Here is a 17,323-nt window from a genome sequence, read left to right on the forward strand (position 1 = left end):
TGCGCTATAGTCTCTTCTCTGTGTTGGGAGATTCTATGATCTTTTATTCATTTTGAAATTTATCGTGTATTTTTCAAACAACAAACTCCTGAGCTGGCAAGATGGCTCAAGAGGTAAAAGCTCCTGCCACCCAAACTTGACAAACCAAGAGAACCCACTCCCTAAGTCACCCTGACCTCCACAGGTAGCCAGAGCACATACATACCCAAACATCCTTGCTCCACCTCCCCCCCAACACACACTAATACGACTATAACTATGTTGTAGTGTGATGTTTCCTAATGTCCACCTGACAACTAACTTAACATTTTAAAGATACAATATGCAAGACAAAATAATTAAATCAATTTCTTTTTTGTTGTTTTTGTTTGTTTGTTTCTCTGTGCTTTTGTATTCTGAGACAGAAGCATGCTACTTAGCTCAGGCTAGCCTGGAACTCACTATGTAGCCTAAGATGGCCTCCAACACCCTGTGACCCTCCTGATTCAATATGGTGTGGATATGTTGGGATGACAAGTACCCCACTGTATCTACCCACTTAACACTACTTTTAACCCCTACAGTTCAATGAGGAAAACCTTACAAGAAAGAAGAAAATATCTCACTAAAGGTTTTTTTTTTCTTTTTTCTTTTTCTGCTGTTTTTTTAATACAGCAAGCTCCCGGATACAGTAATGATCTGATTGAAAACTGAGGCACGCTTTCTTTTGAGGAATGCATGTTCATTGTTATTTCTAGAAAACCGACAATGACAGGAGCTGCTGAGTTTAAGATGGTGTCCCCAGCAAACCCCTGACCCTCACCCTCAAGTTCTGCTGTCATTCATCTGCCAGCTCTCTCACCCACTCTCCCACTCACCCACTCACCCACCCTCCCACTCACCCACTCTCCCACTCACCTACCCTCCCACTCATCCACCCTCCCACTCACCCACTCATCCACTCTCCCACTCATCCACCCTCCCACTCTCCCACTCACCCACTCATCCACTCACCCACTCTCCCACTCTCCCACTCTCCCACTCATCCACTCTCCCACTCATCCACCCTCCCACTCTCCCACCCTCCCACTCACCGACTCATCCACCCTCCCACTCACCCACCCTCCCACTCATCCACCCTCCCACTCTCCCACTCTCCCACTCATCCACTCACCCACTCTCCCACTCTCCCACTCACCCACCCTCCCACTCTCCCACCCTCCCACTCTCCCACTCACCCACTCTCCCACTCACCCACTCTCCCACTCACCCACTCTCCCACTCACCCACTCTCCCACTCATCCACCCTCCCACTCTCCCACTCACCCACTCTCCCACTCACCCACTCACCCACTCTCCCACTCATCCACTCTCCCACTCACCCACTCTCCCACTCTCCCACTCTCCCACTCTCCCACTCACCCACCCTCCCACTCACCCACTCTCCCACTCACCCACTCACCCACCCTCCCACTCTCCCACTCACCCACTCTCCCACTCACCCACCCTCCCACTCACCCACTCACCCACTCTCCCACTCACCCACTCTCCCACTCACCCAAGAACTTCCTTGGCTAAGTCAGCAAGGGACAGTAGGATGCTGCCAGAGGAAGGAGGCAGGGCTGGGGAACCTCAGCAGCTCCCAATTCAGTTTCCCAGGCTCTCGTGAGGAACCTTTTTACAATAGAGCTGCAGTCTAGGCACCACTGTGTGGGGCTGGTTTGCATTTTAGTACTTCTGTTGTATGGAAGCCCGACATGGAAGGCCATCCCAGCAGAACCCCACCCCACCCCATACTGCAGGTTACCTTAGTGGCCTTCAGTTCCCATTCGTACTGGTTCCGTTCATTTTCCAGCTCCTCCACCTTGATTTTGAGGTGCTTGAGCTCTTGCAGTAACTCCTGGAGAGAAGAGGGAAAATGTCAGAGCTTTGGTAGATACAGAGCAAGCACCGAGTCTCCAAACGGGATAAAGCTCATGCAGAGGGAGCTGGGGCCAGCAGCGACTGTCTAAAGCTGTCTAGAGCCAGCAGGCTCCGTGTCTGCAGCACTGAACTCTAAACACGGTCTGTGATCCAGAAAAGGCTGTGTGCCCATTTAAAAATGAAGGCCAGGGAGTTCCAGACATAAGAGAAAAGGAACTGCAGTGTACACATACGTGCATTTGGATGTGTAGACCAGAGGACAACCTGGGTAAATTCCTCAGCCACTGTTTTTAATTTACTTTTTGCTCTAGAACAGGTTTCTTGCTGGTTGGCAGCAAACTACCTGCCTCTACCTGGCATTGCTAGGACTACATGTGGACTGCCTGGGGATGGGGGTTATTTTGGTGGTGGTGGTGGTGACAGTGGTGGTGATTTTGTTTGTTTTAAACATGGGTCATGGAGATGAAACTCAGGTCTTCATGTTCATTAGCAAACAAGCTACCTTCCCAGGCTAAAACTCAATATTTTCCTCTTATTCTTATATTCTGTCATGTCCTTTCTCTGACATCTGAACTTCCGTGAGACACGCCCAGCTCATGCCTCATGCATGGTGTCACAAGCAGACAGGTCAAGCTTGGGAGTGGGAGGTGCAGAGATGCCGAAGAGGAAGCAACTTCCCTGGTAATGCAGGAGGAGGAGGGGCGGGAAGCAAGGAGCCTCTGTCTCTCTGTGATGGAGGTGGGGAACCCAGAGGAGGAAGGGGCAAGCCTCCGAGGTTTTACAAGCAGTAAGATTCAGGGAACACATGGTGAGTGCCAAACGCAGGTGCCAGTATGAGTGTCCTGTTCAGAGGAGGAAGTTAAGCAAGAGACAGGGGAGGCATGCGGAGAGGAGTCAAGCTAGAGGCAGAAAGAAGATGAGGTGCAGCAGAGATTAGATGTTCATGTACTGGAGACCTGGGGAGAAGTGGGACAGTCTACAGATGAGTGTTCACTGTGACACTGGGGAGGGAAGTCAGTGGTACTTCCTGACCAGGGAAGGGATGTTTAAACCACTTCCATATACACGTTTGCACACGTAGTAATCAGGACAGGAATTTAAGCTCACATTTTCTGACTCTGGGGCCCTTGGATGAAAACTCCCTCAGTAAAGGGGGCAGCACTCAGCAATGTTATCTTTGTTGGGTTGTTTCTGTTCTTCTGAATCTCAAAAGGCTAGGCTGGCCTGTCACTACACAGGACAAATTGGCCTCAAGCTTTCAAACCTGCTTTTACCTTCCAAACACTGAGGATTACAGCATGTGCTACCAACATTGTTGTCTTGAACCAAACTTCACTTGATGGACAACTAGTCAGAACAACTACTCGGTAGCAGAAGAACTGGCATAAAGGTCATTGGTCCTACTTGGGTCCAAGCTTTATCTATGTCACATCCAAGGATGGTGTCGTTAGATCTCATTTTGCTCCAAAAGTGCCACCACGAATGCCGTAGCATTGGTAGCCCGAGCATCTTCAGAGGGTTGATCCTTTGTGACCTTGGCCCTATGGAAAACCTGATTTCCATAGGAGCAGTGACATTAGCACACCCATCTGATCATGGCACTCCCTTGCTTCTCAAAGCTTCTCAACTTTAACTCAAGTACAGCCTGGCCTGCTCTGCCCCACCTAAACTCTATGTCACACTGGAGAATTTTCAACTCTGCTTCCAGCTTACACCTCTATATACACACCATTCTCTTTCTAACTGGCTACCATGTTAACTCCGGTCTGTCCGTTAGCCTACCCAAGAAAAGACCTCTCCATCACATTAGAACCCTCTGTGGGACTCTTCGGGTGTCTCTCACAGATCTCCTGTAAGGTTTATCTGTAGGATTGTTAATGGATAGTTCCATTCCCTTCTGTGAACTCTGGGGAGTCTTTTTAAACCTCTTACCCAGCAGGTCCTGGCACATAGCTGTTGATGAATGAACACCGGATACTCTAGTCATTGCTTAACTGGCTTAGGGATAATCTACCTTGAAGTAACACCGCTTCCACATGAATCTTATAAGATAATTTATTTAAAATGACATACGGTTGAGGTAAGCCTTTCTTGATACTTATAGAAAAAGGTCCTCTGAGCTCAGGTGACTGTGTCCTTGATCTTCATCACTGGGTTTCAAGATTTTTGGTTGCCTATTTGGACTTAGCAGAGATTCAGAATCCTTTTCTAGTAATATTGTTGGCCCTGCCTGAGCCATTCATACCCAACAGGTAGGAAGAGTCTGTTTTGTTCCTGTCTTGGAGGGGGAGTTCAATTTGCTCTGAGAGGGTAACATGCCAGCTAGGGGTAGAATCAAGAAAGCACAGGCTACCGCTATGTGGGTTCTTCTGACTTCTTTGGCATATAGCCTCAAAGGTCATGAACTCACTATTCTGTGACAAATATGTGGGTATTGTTTTCCTGAAAGTTCAGGAGACTTAATTATTCATAACCAACAAAAACCCTGATATTGTGTTTACTCCCTGGGGTGCAGGTGGAGCTAAACTTCTCTAAACATTGATTTGAAAGGATTTTTCCCATGATGTTGTTTTTTTCTTCCCCCTTAAAGAGATTCATACAATGATTTAAACATCCAGTCAAGGGGGAGGGATAAGTGTCTAGACAACACACTGGGAAAAGAAAATCCTGTTTTCCTTTGGCCTAAACTCACCACCACACAGAGCCCGTGACACACCTTGATGCTAGTTCTAAAGATGAGAAATGTGGCCTTATGAGGGCTATTCCCTCCTGCTCAAATCCTGCTTGATGAGGGTCCCAGAGCCTGCCTCATATCAACAGAGGCCTGTGTGAGACCAAGTTCTGCCCTGAGGTAACAGCAGATCCATGCGAAGCCACTGCACACAGTTCTGGTTAGGATAAACCCCAGCCTTTGACCACTGAGACATCACACACGTACACATGCTCTGATATACTCAAGTGTAGTTCCTACAGGTGACCCCTCCCAAGGGGCGCAATCCTGGCTGCAGGGCTGAGGCTTGGCCTCTTGGTCACCAGCCACCACCTCCTCAGTGTGGTCCCTAGCAAGTAACAGGCGCTCTTGAATCTGCCTGTGGATGTCCAGCTGCAGCCTACACATCTGTTCCTGCAGCTCACTGATCACATTCAGAACTGACTGTGGGAAGGAAAAAGAAAGCAGAGAAAAGCACCCAACATCAGTCACACGCAGATGCAGGCGACCTTGTAAGAGCAGCTGTGAAGGAAGGCAAGTACGAAGAGGGTGTCTCCGGGTCCCTCTTTGACAGAATGGAAGAACATGCCATGGTTTGACCTAAGGCCTTCTCCACTCTCTGACCTGTCTTGAAGTTTGACATCTACTTTGTGCCACACTGGATGGCCATTCAAGTCAACAGCTGAGGTAGAGAGTGTTGTTAAAAGTCACAGGGCACCAATGTTGTTAAAAGATGACGTCCCGGGTTTCGGCACAAATGTTAGAAAAAGGATGAAGAGAGTTGGGAGAAGGATATGGCCCATGGAGGTGTAGCGAGGCCTGGGAGCAAGGGAGATACCTCTGGGAAGCCCATGTTGAGAATCTCTTCCCCCTGAGGGACCAGCCTCACCATGACAGTACAGTACAGAATAGAGTTTATTCAAGTCATGGGAGAGTTAAGAGGACAGGAGAGAAAAAGAGTGAGAGAAAGAGAGAGAGAGAGAGAGAGAGAGAGAGAGAGAGAGAGAGAGAGAGAGAGAGAGAGAATAGAGGAGTAGAGGCCGGCCATGAGCATATGGAGAGAGAGGGGGAAGGGATGGGAGAGAGGAGGGATGAGGGAGAGCAAAGTTGCAAGAGAGTAAGAGCAAGAGAGGCAAGAGAGAGAGGAGAAGGCAAGCAGTCCCTTGTATAGTGTCAGGTCACTGGGGCAGAGAATACATGGCTACTCCTGGTAATTGAGGGGTGGGATATACCTGGCTGTTGCTAGGTAACTGAGGGGTGGGGTTTACAGAATACCAACACAGAGTTTGGCAGATCCAGCAGTGGTATGTACACACACACACACACACACACACACATACACTAAATCCATGCTACACTTGCCAGTACTCACCCACACATCTAAACATGTCACTACCTGCTTACAGGTGAGGTCTATAACATATAACATCCTTATGCATGATAATGCACCCCCCAACTCTAATCCCATTCAGATACTAATAGGATGTTAAAATAATTTAACATCCAGCCTATATTCCTTGTCAAAATATATCCCAAGTAGTGATTGTGTAGCACCTACTAAAGTGTGAGTGCTTCTGGTCTATTAGGACAGACATATTTCCAGCTGAACCAATGAGCTAAGTCTGATGAAACTTATACCTTAATCTGTGTAAATGCCCAAGTGTTTGCGTGTAAGTGTGTGTGTAAATACCCGAGTGTCTGCATGCATGTGTGTGTATGTGTATGAGAGAGAGAAAGCGTCTGTGTTGAGGCCAAAGGACAATCTTGGCTGTCACTGCCCACTTTTTTTTTTTTTTTTTTTTTTTTTTTTTTTTGAGGCTTGGTTTTTCACTGGTCTGGAGCTTACTAATTAGGCAATGCTGGCTGGCCAGTGAGCTCCAGAGAACCTCCTATGTGTCTCCCTTTGGACTCACACCTGTGTGCCACCACACCCAGATTGTTTTGTTTGTCCTTTCTGAGACTCAAACTCAGGCCCTCCAGAAGGAGCTATTTTCCCAGCCAGAGAGGTGACTCAATCTTTTATTAAAATATTATGTATTTTTTTTAGTTACTGTGAGTCTGTGTGCGTACCAGAGTGTGCCAAGATGCATCAAAGCCGGCAGGCAATGGTTCTCGCCTTCTACCTCGTGGCTGAGTTCCATCAGAGGCAGGTCATCGTGTTTGTAATGAGCACCTCTTATCCACTGATGCACCTCACTGGCCTTGACTCCCTACGTTGCTTTCCGGCCTCTTGGCCCCCTCAGATCCTTGGCTCTAATTTTACATACAAGTGACAGGGCTCACACTCCCTGATAACAGCACCTTCGTAGCATGCACAAGGACCGGGGTTAGCGCCCTAGCACTGAAGACAGAAGAAACAAAATAAGCAATGGAACTCTCAGATTCTGTGTGGGTTTGTTGTCCCACAGTGTGGGGACGGTTGAACCAATTCTTTGCACCTGTGAGAGACAGGGCACGCATCAAGTCCACTTTTTCCCTAACTAAAATCATGCCTTTCTTTTTAAAAGGCTATTGTTCAGCACCACCCTTTGTATGGGATTTGTCCTTCCTCGTATGATTCATACAGGTGTCTGTTGTCCTTAGTAAGTGCCCTTTGTACCTTCTGTGCTGGCCCCTAGGAACTCCAGTTTCCCTCAGGGTGGGCTATGCTAAGCCCTCCCTTCTTGCTGATGGAAATGGTGCAGTCAGAGCTACCTTATTCCACAGCAGTTGAGGATGGCTGAGTTGTCTTCTCTGTAGGGTTCCCAGCTTTTGTTGTTTCCTTTCCTTTCCTTTCCTTTCCTTTCCTTTCCTTTTCTTTTCTTTTCTTTTCTTTTTGTTTGGCTTTTCAGAGTACCCTGCCTATGCCTAGCTTTGTCCTTGATCAGTTTCATGACTGGGCAACAGTGACCACTGCCCTCAAAGCCCCCACCACATTATTGCAGTAGTCATCCCTTTGCTTCAAAACGAAAACCAGGTCACAGTTTTCCCGGTTTTTGTTCCCTAGGGTCTAAGCAGGAAAAGTGAGAAATATATTTGAATCATAACAGTGTCTGCTGAGGACTTTTAAGATCCAGACAGCTGTTGCTCCTTCCCTCCACTTCCATTCTTGTCTGTGTCAGCGAGTTAAGAGGCGTAGGGCATAGGTTAGGTGCACGCCTGCTTTCCACCCTCTGCCTCAGCAGGACCATGTGATAAGCCCCAGGTCTTCTGAGCCACTTCCCTCATCTCCTGTTGCTTGTGTGTCTCAGTCCTTGACCTGAAACTTAACACTCCAGCTCCAGTGCTGGCCATCTCCTCTAGTCCTGGGTTTTTTTCTCTCCTGTGGGCAAAGCCTTTGGCAGCACTGCTGCCTCCTTGGGCTGCCAATCATGAAGTACAGGTGACATTTATGAGTTCGTAATTGTTGCTGTGTATTGTAATCTCGGTTGCCTTTGTATATTCATTCACCCTGCTTTGCCAAATATGCACCCCCCCAAGGCTGTCTGTACAGCTCTCCAGCACCTTCCATAATCATAGTCTGTCCCACCGTCTTAGCTGCTAAGCCTGCCCACAATTATCCTCAGTTCTTTCTGCCTTTCTTCCTACATGCCCAGCCTAACAGTGGCCTGGTCTTCTCCTAGCCTACAGTGCTGAGCAGTGTCTAACCTCCATCATCTACAGAGGAAGATTTCCAGGAACAGATAGATGCTCCCAACTCATCTGTTCCATTGTGGGAGCCTCACACCTGTATAAGATTTCTTTCAACAGCATACAGCAAAAGTCTGGCAACAACTTAAATGTTCATCAACAGAGAACTTTGTTAACTACATAGAGAGATATTAGAAAGAAGCAGGCATAAATATGTGTGATGGTTTGTAAAGAAGCATAAGATTAGTCCTTTTTTAAAAAGTATGAAAATAAAAGAACCAAGCGTGTCTGTGATCGTGTGGGCGTGCAGTGTATGTTCATACGTGTGTGTGCATGAGGTGTATGTGCGTGTCCTGGGTGTGAATGTGGTGTTCATGAGGTGTGCGTGCACAATGTGTGTGTGAATAGGTGTGTGAATGAGGTATGTGTGAATGTGGTGTGTGTGCATGGAGTGTTTGTTCGTGGGGTATGTGTTTGGGGGTACATAAAGTGTGTGTGCATGTCTGTGTGCATGGGTTCATGAGCATGATGTATGTGCATGTGGTATATCTGTGTGCATGCACACATGTTGTGTGTGCTTGGGGAAGGTGATAAAAGTGCACATGTGCATGAGCATACATGCACTTGTGTGCCTGGGATGTGGGTGTGTGTTTCTGTGTCCATTTGTCCATATGAATTAGCTTGTCCTTGCACAGGATAACTCTGGAAGAACACAAATAGGAGATGATACGGCTTCCTGCCGGCTGGCTGGGGGACTCTGTATGAGACCTTCTGTTAAACATCCTTAGGAACTTTTAGTTTTTTTGTTTTTTTTTAAGTTTCTCCCATATTGAAAAAGTAAATTAAGAAAACAAAACAAAAATATTCAACTTCTTCTCCGCAGGCCAGTTCAGGTCTGAGCAAATGCACGCTGCCCAGTTCCTGCTCTGTGGTCTAAGTCCATCATTCTAGCTGCTCTAGTTCAGAAGGCAGAACACGGGAAGAAAACAGTGGGTTGTAAGGCACTGTGTGTTCTGCAAGAAATTATTTCTAGTTCTGGACTAACTGAGATAACCCCACATCCTGGAATCCACAGTCTGGTTTTCTGCTCTCCTCTATCCAGACTCTCTGACAACTGTTCAACCCCTCTGGGTCCCATAGAGATATCTGGCTGTGTCCCCCTAGAATTCTAGTGTAGAGAGAATCCTTTTAGAGGATCTTTCTGACTAGCATACTCTGGAGTACCACAAAGAGATTTTCTTTTGTCTCTGGAATTTTCTTTCGTGAACCCCTTAGCTTGTTTCTGGTATTTGCCTCTCAAGTTGGTCCCTCTGCTACAACCCTGGCTTTCAGAAGTAAACTTAATAGTCAATCTTGGGTAGCTTGAAATGACCCGGGCATACTGTAAAAGGCTAATGAGGAAAAGTAAAGCAAACATCTGTATTCACCCACATCTCATGTGTGCCACGACTGACCTAGTCTTTGGAAAGACTGGTCATCAGGAAGCCTGTATCTCTAAACCCCTGGGTATCTTGGACTGAGAGCTAGTAACCATCTGTAAACTCAAGGACAAGAGCAGGGCGCTGAATGAAGCCAGAATGACTTCAGGTCTGATCAGAACAGTATGTGGTGATCCTGTTAAAATCTGACCCTACTTTCATTGAAATAAACATTGAATCTGAGAACAATGGCTAAGCTGCACGGAAGAAGTGTTACAGCTTCAATCTGAAATGCCAAAGGAAGGCTCATGTGCTAGAAGTTTTTAGGAGAAGAGACTTGATTATGAACTCTAGGAGTTCATTAATGGATTAACCCATCGATAGGTTCATAATTTCATGGTAAGAGCAGGACATCATAGGAGGCAGAGCCAGGTTAGACGAAGTGTATCAATGGAGGCATGACTTTAGAGGTGCGTCATGCTCCAACCCCTTCCTGTTTCGCTCTACTTCTTAGCTGCCTCGGCTTCAACAGCCTTCTCTGTCACATGTCCTAACTGTCACAGTATTCTGCCTCATCGCAGTGAAGCCAGCCTGGACCCCCTGAAACACTGAGCTAACAAAATCAGTCTTCTTCAATTTATTTGCGTGCTTATGTTGCCACGGTGATTGCTGGAATTTGCATGTGAAAGTTCCCTCCTAGACTCGTGTGTTTAAATACCTGGTATCTCTCTGGTATTTCTGTCTTGGGGAGCTCTGGAACATTTAGAAGTCTAGCTGGTGGAAGCAGGTCACTCAGGACTGGACCCAGCTTTTGTTCTACTCGGAGCTTTGTTTCTCCATCTAATGATAGGTAACAAGCCACGCCTTGATCTCCGACTACTGTGGGTGAGGTCCCAGTCGCCATGCTTTCCTTACCATGACACACTGAATCGCTTAAATGTGAGTCAGAGGTAAATAATAAGCCAGGTGGAGTGGTGCACACCTTTAATACCAGCACTGGGGAGGCAGAATCGGGCAGATTTCTGAGTTCTAGGCCAGCCTGGTCTGCAAAGTGAGTTCCAGAACAGCCAAGGCTACACAGAGAAAGTCTGCCTCAAAAAAAAAAGGACAACAATAATAACAACGATGATGATGATGATGATGATGATATAATGATGATGATGATGATGTAATGATGATGATGTAATGATGATGTAATGATGATGATAAACAACTTTTCTTCTCTTTGTGATTTTATTGAGGATTTTGTCACAGCAACAAGAAAAGTGTCTAACATAGTGACCAAAAGCTATCAGGAAGTATTTCCATCTGACTATCTCAGAAAGAAAAAAAGTTTTGCCTTAGGCACAAGCATTCACTGGTGAAGACTGTGCAGTATAGGAGCAGAAGAGAATTTCCTTTTACTATGCGATTCCAATCACGAGTGACGTAAGCTAGCAAATGTTCTCACTTGCATCACATGACAGCAGCAAGGCTTAGACAACGCTCATGGTATTCAGCCACTTGTGCTCCAGACAGCTACCAAGAGAGGCTGAGGTGCTGGGCAGGCTGGCAGAGTATGCTCAATTACAAGGAGGAATGTGGTTCAGGTCACGTGGCTGCTCACTGCCTCTCACAGGTTTGAACAGCCTACAAAATTCCTCTACATGGAAACCTAATATTTGTACTGGCAACTGTGCAGGGTGGTGATCTGGTAGGATGGAGCTTGGGAGCTGTGCTGCCACATGCATGAACAGTCTGGTGGAAAATGACCCCAAACTCTAGGATTTGAAAACAACCCAGCAGAGAAGAAAGCAAGCCATCAGGGAAATGACTGCTTTCCTATGTGTGACACAGATGGGAGTGTTCACCTCCCTTCTGGATCCCCAAAAAGGAACGAGTTACCCAGCTCCAAACAATTTTTCTGCCTTTTCTTCATGGATGGACTGACTCTCACACTCACACACTCTAAGCTGTCATCCCCAGAGAGACAGCGCAGTCAGGCATGAGACCCACCATGACCCTTCAACTTTTGCTGAGACCTTTAAGGAAAAAAAAAAACAAAAAAACAAAAACTCTGTAGATGTCATTCTAGAGCTACAGATGACCATTTTTGTCATGAAGGGGTCAGCCTTCCCGAGAATAAGGTAAACAGAAAATCAAGGACTGACCTAAAGTAAGCTTTTAGAGGCATGGTGAGACTGTCTTGCTCTAACCATGCTGTACTTTAACTCTAGATTTCCATCAAGTTATCAGCTCCTCTCTCTTCCCTTCCCCCACCCACCCCTATTCTCCTTTTGGCTTTAAATGGATCTCTGACAATATACACCCTTCACAGAGCTGCCAGAACTCTGCCTCTCACTCCTAATGAATGCTTGCATTTATTATATTATACACCCTAGAGCACTGATAAAAGGCCTAACCCGGGAGATCTGACTGTTTCCCTACAAGCCATGAAGGAAGTCCCCGCAGATCAGCTCTCAGTCTGGGTGAACTCAGAGCATGTGAATAACGTGTCACAACCTACCTTTGTGCTGTCAGTGTGAACAACACTGCTAGTAAGTAATCAATAAAAGCTAGCCACTGCTCCATGATCCAAGCTAAGCTAAGGGCTACATGCACGAGTTCTCAGGCCGTCCTCAGAGTGACTGGGGAAATCATAGCAAGCACTACGGCCATCTAATAGAAAGAAATAAGCAAATAACAAAAGTAGAGATTTGGGAGTTAAATTAACCAGCAATCTCAAAGCTGGGGAATATCTGAGCATGACTCTAAGCTAGATATGAAATCCAATATGAGACCCACCAGCACTCTCAATAGGAGCTCCTTCCTGTACACAGTTTACTACAGCTCTCTTCCTGTGACCCCTACACACCTTACTTTCATGTTCTCAAAATCAATGCAAGGAACACCCCCTGGCATGTTAGTAGTACAGCTCTATTATAAACTCAGAAAAAAAAACATAGCAGATGTCAGTGCAGATACTGTTAGCACTTATGAGAAAGTACTTTCCATCTTTTGGTTTTTCAGAGAGAACTGAATAAAAAGTGTTAACAAAACATCAGATACTATTTATGACACTTAACATCTGTGATTAAACTGTCTTTAATTCATTGACTATTTTTATAGATAAACAAATAGACGTTCATACATGTTACGTAGCTCATGTGTTTAAGTCTAGAGAGCTATTGGGTAGATCAATCAGTCGGTAAACAAGGAGAAGGCTCCTGAGATGTAAAACTACCTTCTTCCATGGGTCACAATGCCAGGTGTGAACACAGATCAGAGAAATGACTAAGTGAGAACATGCTGCTCCTGAAAAGGTGATCTGGGCCTAAGACCCTCTAAGCTCTGTCCAATAGACTCTGGCAGGTCCTAGTCAATGATACATGGAGTCTGAAAGACAGTGCAAGAAAAGATTCTTTCAGAGACGGCCTGAATGTGGGCTCACCCACACAACCCATCCAGAGGACGGAACAAGGCACACAAACCTGATGTGTAAAACATGTATCTCAAACAGCTCCGGGCCTGCTGGGAGGCTGGCTTCCGTCCTGCTGTTGTCATTACCTTAGTTTTCACAAAAGACATCTTGTGTCCCTCCGCATGTGTCTGATCCCTCCTCTCAACTGTTTCCCTTTCCATCCCTGTCAGCAGTTTGAGGACAGAGCACGAAAGCCAAAACTGAGCGGTTTGGGCATTGCTGAAATGTGCAGCAACAGCAAAACCTGATAACTTGGTATTAAACGGATCATTGTGTTTTTAGTGCATGAATATTCCTTAGCACTCAGTGGCTGACATACAACCCAGGCCCCACCCCACCCCACACGGTGCATTATATTCACCTCTGCTTTTCTTTGTTTTTCCTCTTGTTCTTTCTGCTCTTTCTCCATACCAACCAGCTTGAGCTTCAGCTCAGACACCTCAGTAATCAGATCCAACTTCTGGGTCTCCAGAGATGTGCGGCTTAGCAGCTCCTGTAAGCAAAAATACATCTCAGCATCATAAGCCCCCATGGCAACAAGGCCAGCAGCTGCTCCATCCATTGCACATAGGCAATATCCACACTGTGTCTTCTACAGCCTAGGGTGGGGCCACTATATACCAGCCTCGGGTCTGTTAGGGAGAAGTTTGGCTTGGGACAGCACAACCCCTGACATCACCCAGCATGCTCTGAAAGGCATTTCTCCATAGTAACCATTATTAATTATTTTCAGAGAAAATGAATGGGTACTTTCAAAGGATGAACACTTCCCATCCCTGTTTTCAAGGCAGAGTGGCAATCCCTCTCAATCAGAGCAAACAAATATGCATTCATATTGACAACACAGTTTTTGAAAATAGAAATTGCTAGTCCAGTACAATCAAGGATCAGTCTATTCTTCTACAAATCTCAACATGAGACATCATTTACAGTAAATCTGGAAAGAAGTCAGAGGATAAAGTAGACACCTGAGGAATGGTCCTGTGAGATGGCTCCTTCCAGAACTATACCAAAAATTATCACAGGACAACTATGAGATAAGGTTACTCTCTGCTTGTTGTCAAAAGACAGAAGTCATTATTTCTGTTCCTGCAGTCACTAGAATATTGGCTGGCAACCAAAAAGCCCAGCTCCTGGACACCGAGCCTGCCATTAACACATACACCTATTGAACATAAACAAGAAGAAACAACAAAGAATGTAGGTAAGACAGCTGTTGAGGCATTATACAGGACCAGAAGTATTTCCAGACTGCAGTACGCTTTCTACCAGCAAATGATGGTACCCTGATGGCTAAGATCCTTGTGCAAGGATGCACCTAACAATGCAGGCCCTAGCACCAAGGACATACATGATTACCAGAAGAGCATCTAGAAAAGAAAGGACCTCTTGCATGGTCTGAACACTGTGTATAATCTCAGGCAACCCAACCCTGGCACATGGAATGATGATCTCTGATCTCATAGATCTCAAACTGTCCATGGCCATCATGAATCAAACCATAGAGGAAAAGGCAGTTTGACCAGGAACAGATACTTCACTAACCCAACCCTAAAAGGCCACCAGTCCCTGATGACTCTGAACTACAAACTAACTGAATTAGCTGGTTGTCTAGAAGTCCTCCTGAGCCTTGGGCCACATAAACAGGTTCTTCCTGTTCAGCCAGGCACGGGGCTGGATAACAGGGCAAAATCAGGAACACTATAGCATTAGAACCATGGGATGCTTGGCCACAAGGAATCAGTCAGATGAGATGCCCAAGGTAATGACAAACTCGAGTTTGTTGAGTGCCTTCTTTGCAGCAGAGATTGCTGGCTGGGTTTGTACACATTCTCTTAACATACCTCCCTGGGGAAATGGCAACAAACATTGGTATCCCGACTCTACAGATGAGAAAACAGGCCCAGGGAGAATAAGCAGATCTGCTGGCCAAGAACATAATGCCAGTCATAAGCAGAATTAGTTTGCTGACTACCACTTGTTTGACCTCAGGATTCATTTCTGTTGGACATACCCTGTTTTTCAAGCTGGAGTGGGAGAGGTTTGTTGTGAATCAGAGAATCTAAAGAGAAATAACAAAATGTTGAAAAAGGTAGCCAACACATATTTACTAAAGCCCACTTAAGACTGCCATGGTTTCACTGAAAACATACTATCTAGAGAACTCTGTTGCTGAGGCTGAGGAGGTTGGAAAGTATCTTAAGCATTTCTTTCCCAAGTGGGAGGGCACACCAAACTGATGAGTTCTCTTGGCCTTGAGTATGTGAAGTTCATAAGATGCTAATAACCTTCCCTTTTTATCAGTTATTCTCTCCTACACCTTCTTTCCATATCCCTTTTTCTACACCTGGTTCTCTAAGTCCATCCTTGCATCTACATTCCTTGTTCTAAAACTAATTTAAGGCAGTTTACAAAATGGATGATCCTAGCTAAAAATATATCATGGGCTAGGGAAATGGCTCGGTGGTTAAAGGGCTTGCCATGCAAGTGTGGGGACCGGAATTCAGATCCCTAGGACCTGTGTAGTAGGTAGCTGGGCATATAGCAAATGTCTATAATCCTGATGCTACTACAGTAAAATGGGATGCAGACACTTGACAAGAGTACCTGGCTGCTACACTACCTAGCTTACGTACACAAGGCCATGAGACCTGTCTCAAACAAGGTGGAAGGCAAGAAATAAGACCTTAGGCTTTTCTATGACCTCCACATACATGTCACGGTATTTGTGTGTATGTGTGTATGTACCCCATACACACAAAAGAAATAATAAAAGCTGAAGCAGGTAAGAGGAGACACTGAAAGAAGAGTTGTTGTTAGCAGGAAACTAGTAAATTACTACAAACTAGGGATGAACCACACAACATGTAAATATATATAAGCTTCCACGCTGCCTATGCACAGGGACAAAGGGACAATCTCACAAGGTGAAATCCATATGAACAGTTGGAGTGCTGAGATCTAAGGGGAAAGAGTCTTCTGTAAGATTTCAATCTGTTTTTAAACGCCTACCAGAAACCAACACTTAGGAACATGACAACTCAAAGCACAATCCCAGTGGGCTACGGAATAATCATAAGGTGATATCCCTACCCTCTGTCCAGGGATCAGCCTCCACACTGTTTTAGTGAACTTTTTAAAAGCCTTCCAATGTATGAAGTCTCCTTTGCTCTCAGAACAGCCAGACACCCCCACCCCCACCCCACCCCCCACAATCGTTTAAACTCCCAGGTTGTAATTAGTCACACCAATGTTGCAGCTGATGAAGACAGTGCTGTAATTAGTTCCAATAGCCATTCTAATTAGTCACGCCGACATTTGAATTGGTCATGCTCGAATTCCGAGTGGACATTCGTGTTGGACATGCTCAACTTTTAACTGGAAACCTGAGGTTTAACTGATGACAGTTCACAGATGATAAAGCTTTTACAGACTCCCTGGTGTTTTTACCTCTTTCAAGCCTTGGGTTAATATCCCTGCCTTATCATTGTCATGAACAATTACTGTTCTAGCCCATGGACTGAAAAAGCCAGGCTTCGTGTCCACACATCACAGAGTTCCATTGCACCAGCATGTTCACTGCAGCACTATTCACAACAGCTATGGCACAGAACCAGCACAGGCGTCCACTGACCGACAAATGGATTTTTTTTAAAAAAGAAATGTCTACATATACACAATGGAAACTTTTTCACCCATAAAGAAGAGCAAATTTATGTCACTTGTAAGAACTGGAAATAATAATATTAAACAATTAGGTCAGTCTCAGGAACGTAATTTCATCTCTCAGTTTGGGACCTAGATTGCATATAGCTACATAAAGTCATTATATGTACATGTTGGAAAGCGAGCTGAAGCTATGTGGAGGGAAGGGGAATTTACAGGAGGGGCAGGGAGAGGGGAAGGAGTACGCCGGGTATGAGGGAGATACATTGGACTACAGTACAAAAGTTTTTTAAACACTCATTGGATCATAAAAAGAGAAATAGTAAAGTGCAAGTTGATAGGAAAGGGATCAGAAGTGGGACAGGAGAGACTAATGGGGGATAAGATTAAATTACATTGTGTGTGTGTGTGTGTGTGTGTGTGTGTGTGTGTGTGTCTGTGTGTGTGTGTGATGTCATAATGAGACCCATTACATACAATTAATATAAACTACTAAAAAGACCAAAAAAAAAAAAAAAAAAAAAAAAGGAAATAGAATTCTAATGCTGATTGTTGTTG

The 17,323-nt window shown here is 45.4% G+C and overlaps 1 protein-coding gene across 15 annotated transcripts in view; it reads right to left on the minus strand.

Moving 5' to 3' along the window:
* The window catches only part of PPFIBP2 (PPFIA binding protein 2), a gene marked incomplete at its 5' end in the record, with an annotated part of 153,001 nt that overhangs the window by 40,228 nt on the left and 95,450 nt on the right, over window positions 1-17,323 (minus strand). For 7 of the 15 annotated variants that reach the window (XM_080912709.1, XM_080912719.1, XM_080912716.1 and 4 more), the window contains 3 exons: window positions 1,787-1,879; window positions 4,841-5,056; window positions 13,461-13,592. In XM_080912709.1, coding sequence (XP_080768835.1) covers window positions 1,787-1,879; window positions 4,841-5,056; window positions 13,461-13,592 — 441 coding nt within the window. The remainder of the gene's footprint in view (window positions 1-1,786; window positions 1,880-4,840; window positions 5,057-13,460; window positions 13,593-17,323) is intronic. The other 8 variants (XM_080912723.1, XM_080912721.1, XM_080912722.1 and 5 more) reach the window with 2 other exon arrangements.

This window comes from Micromys minutus, assembly GCF_963924665.1.
Source record: "Micromys minutus genome assembly, chromosome: 2".
Taxonomy (NCBI): domain Eukaryota; kingdom Metazoa; phylum Chordata; class Mammalia; order Rodentia; family Muridae; genus Micromys; species Micromys minutus.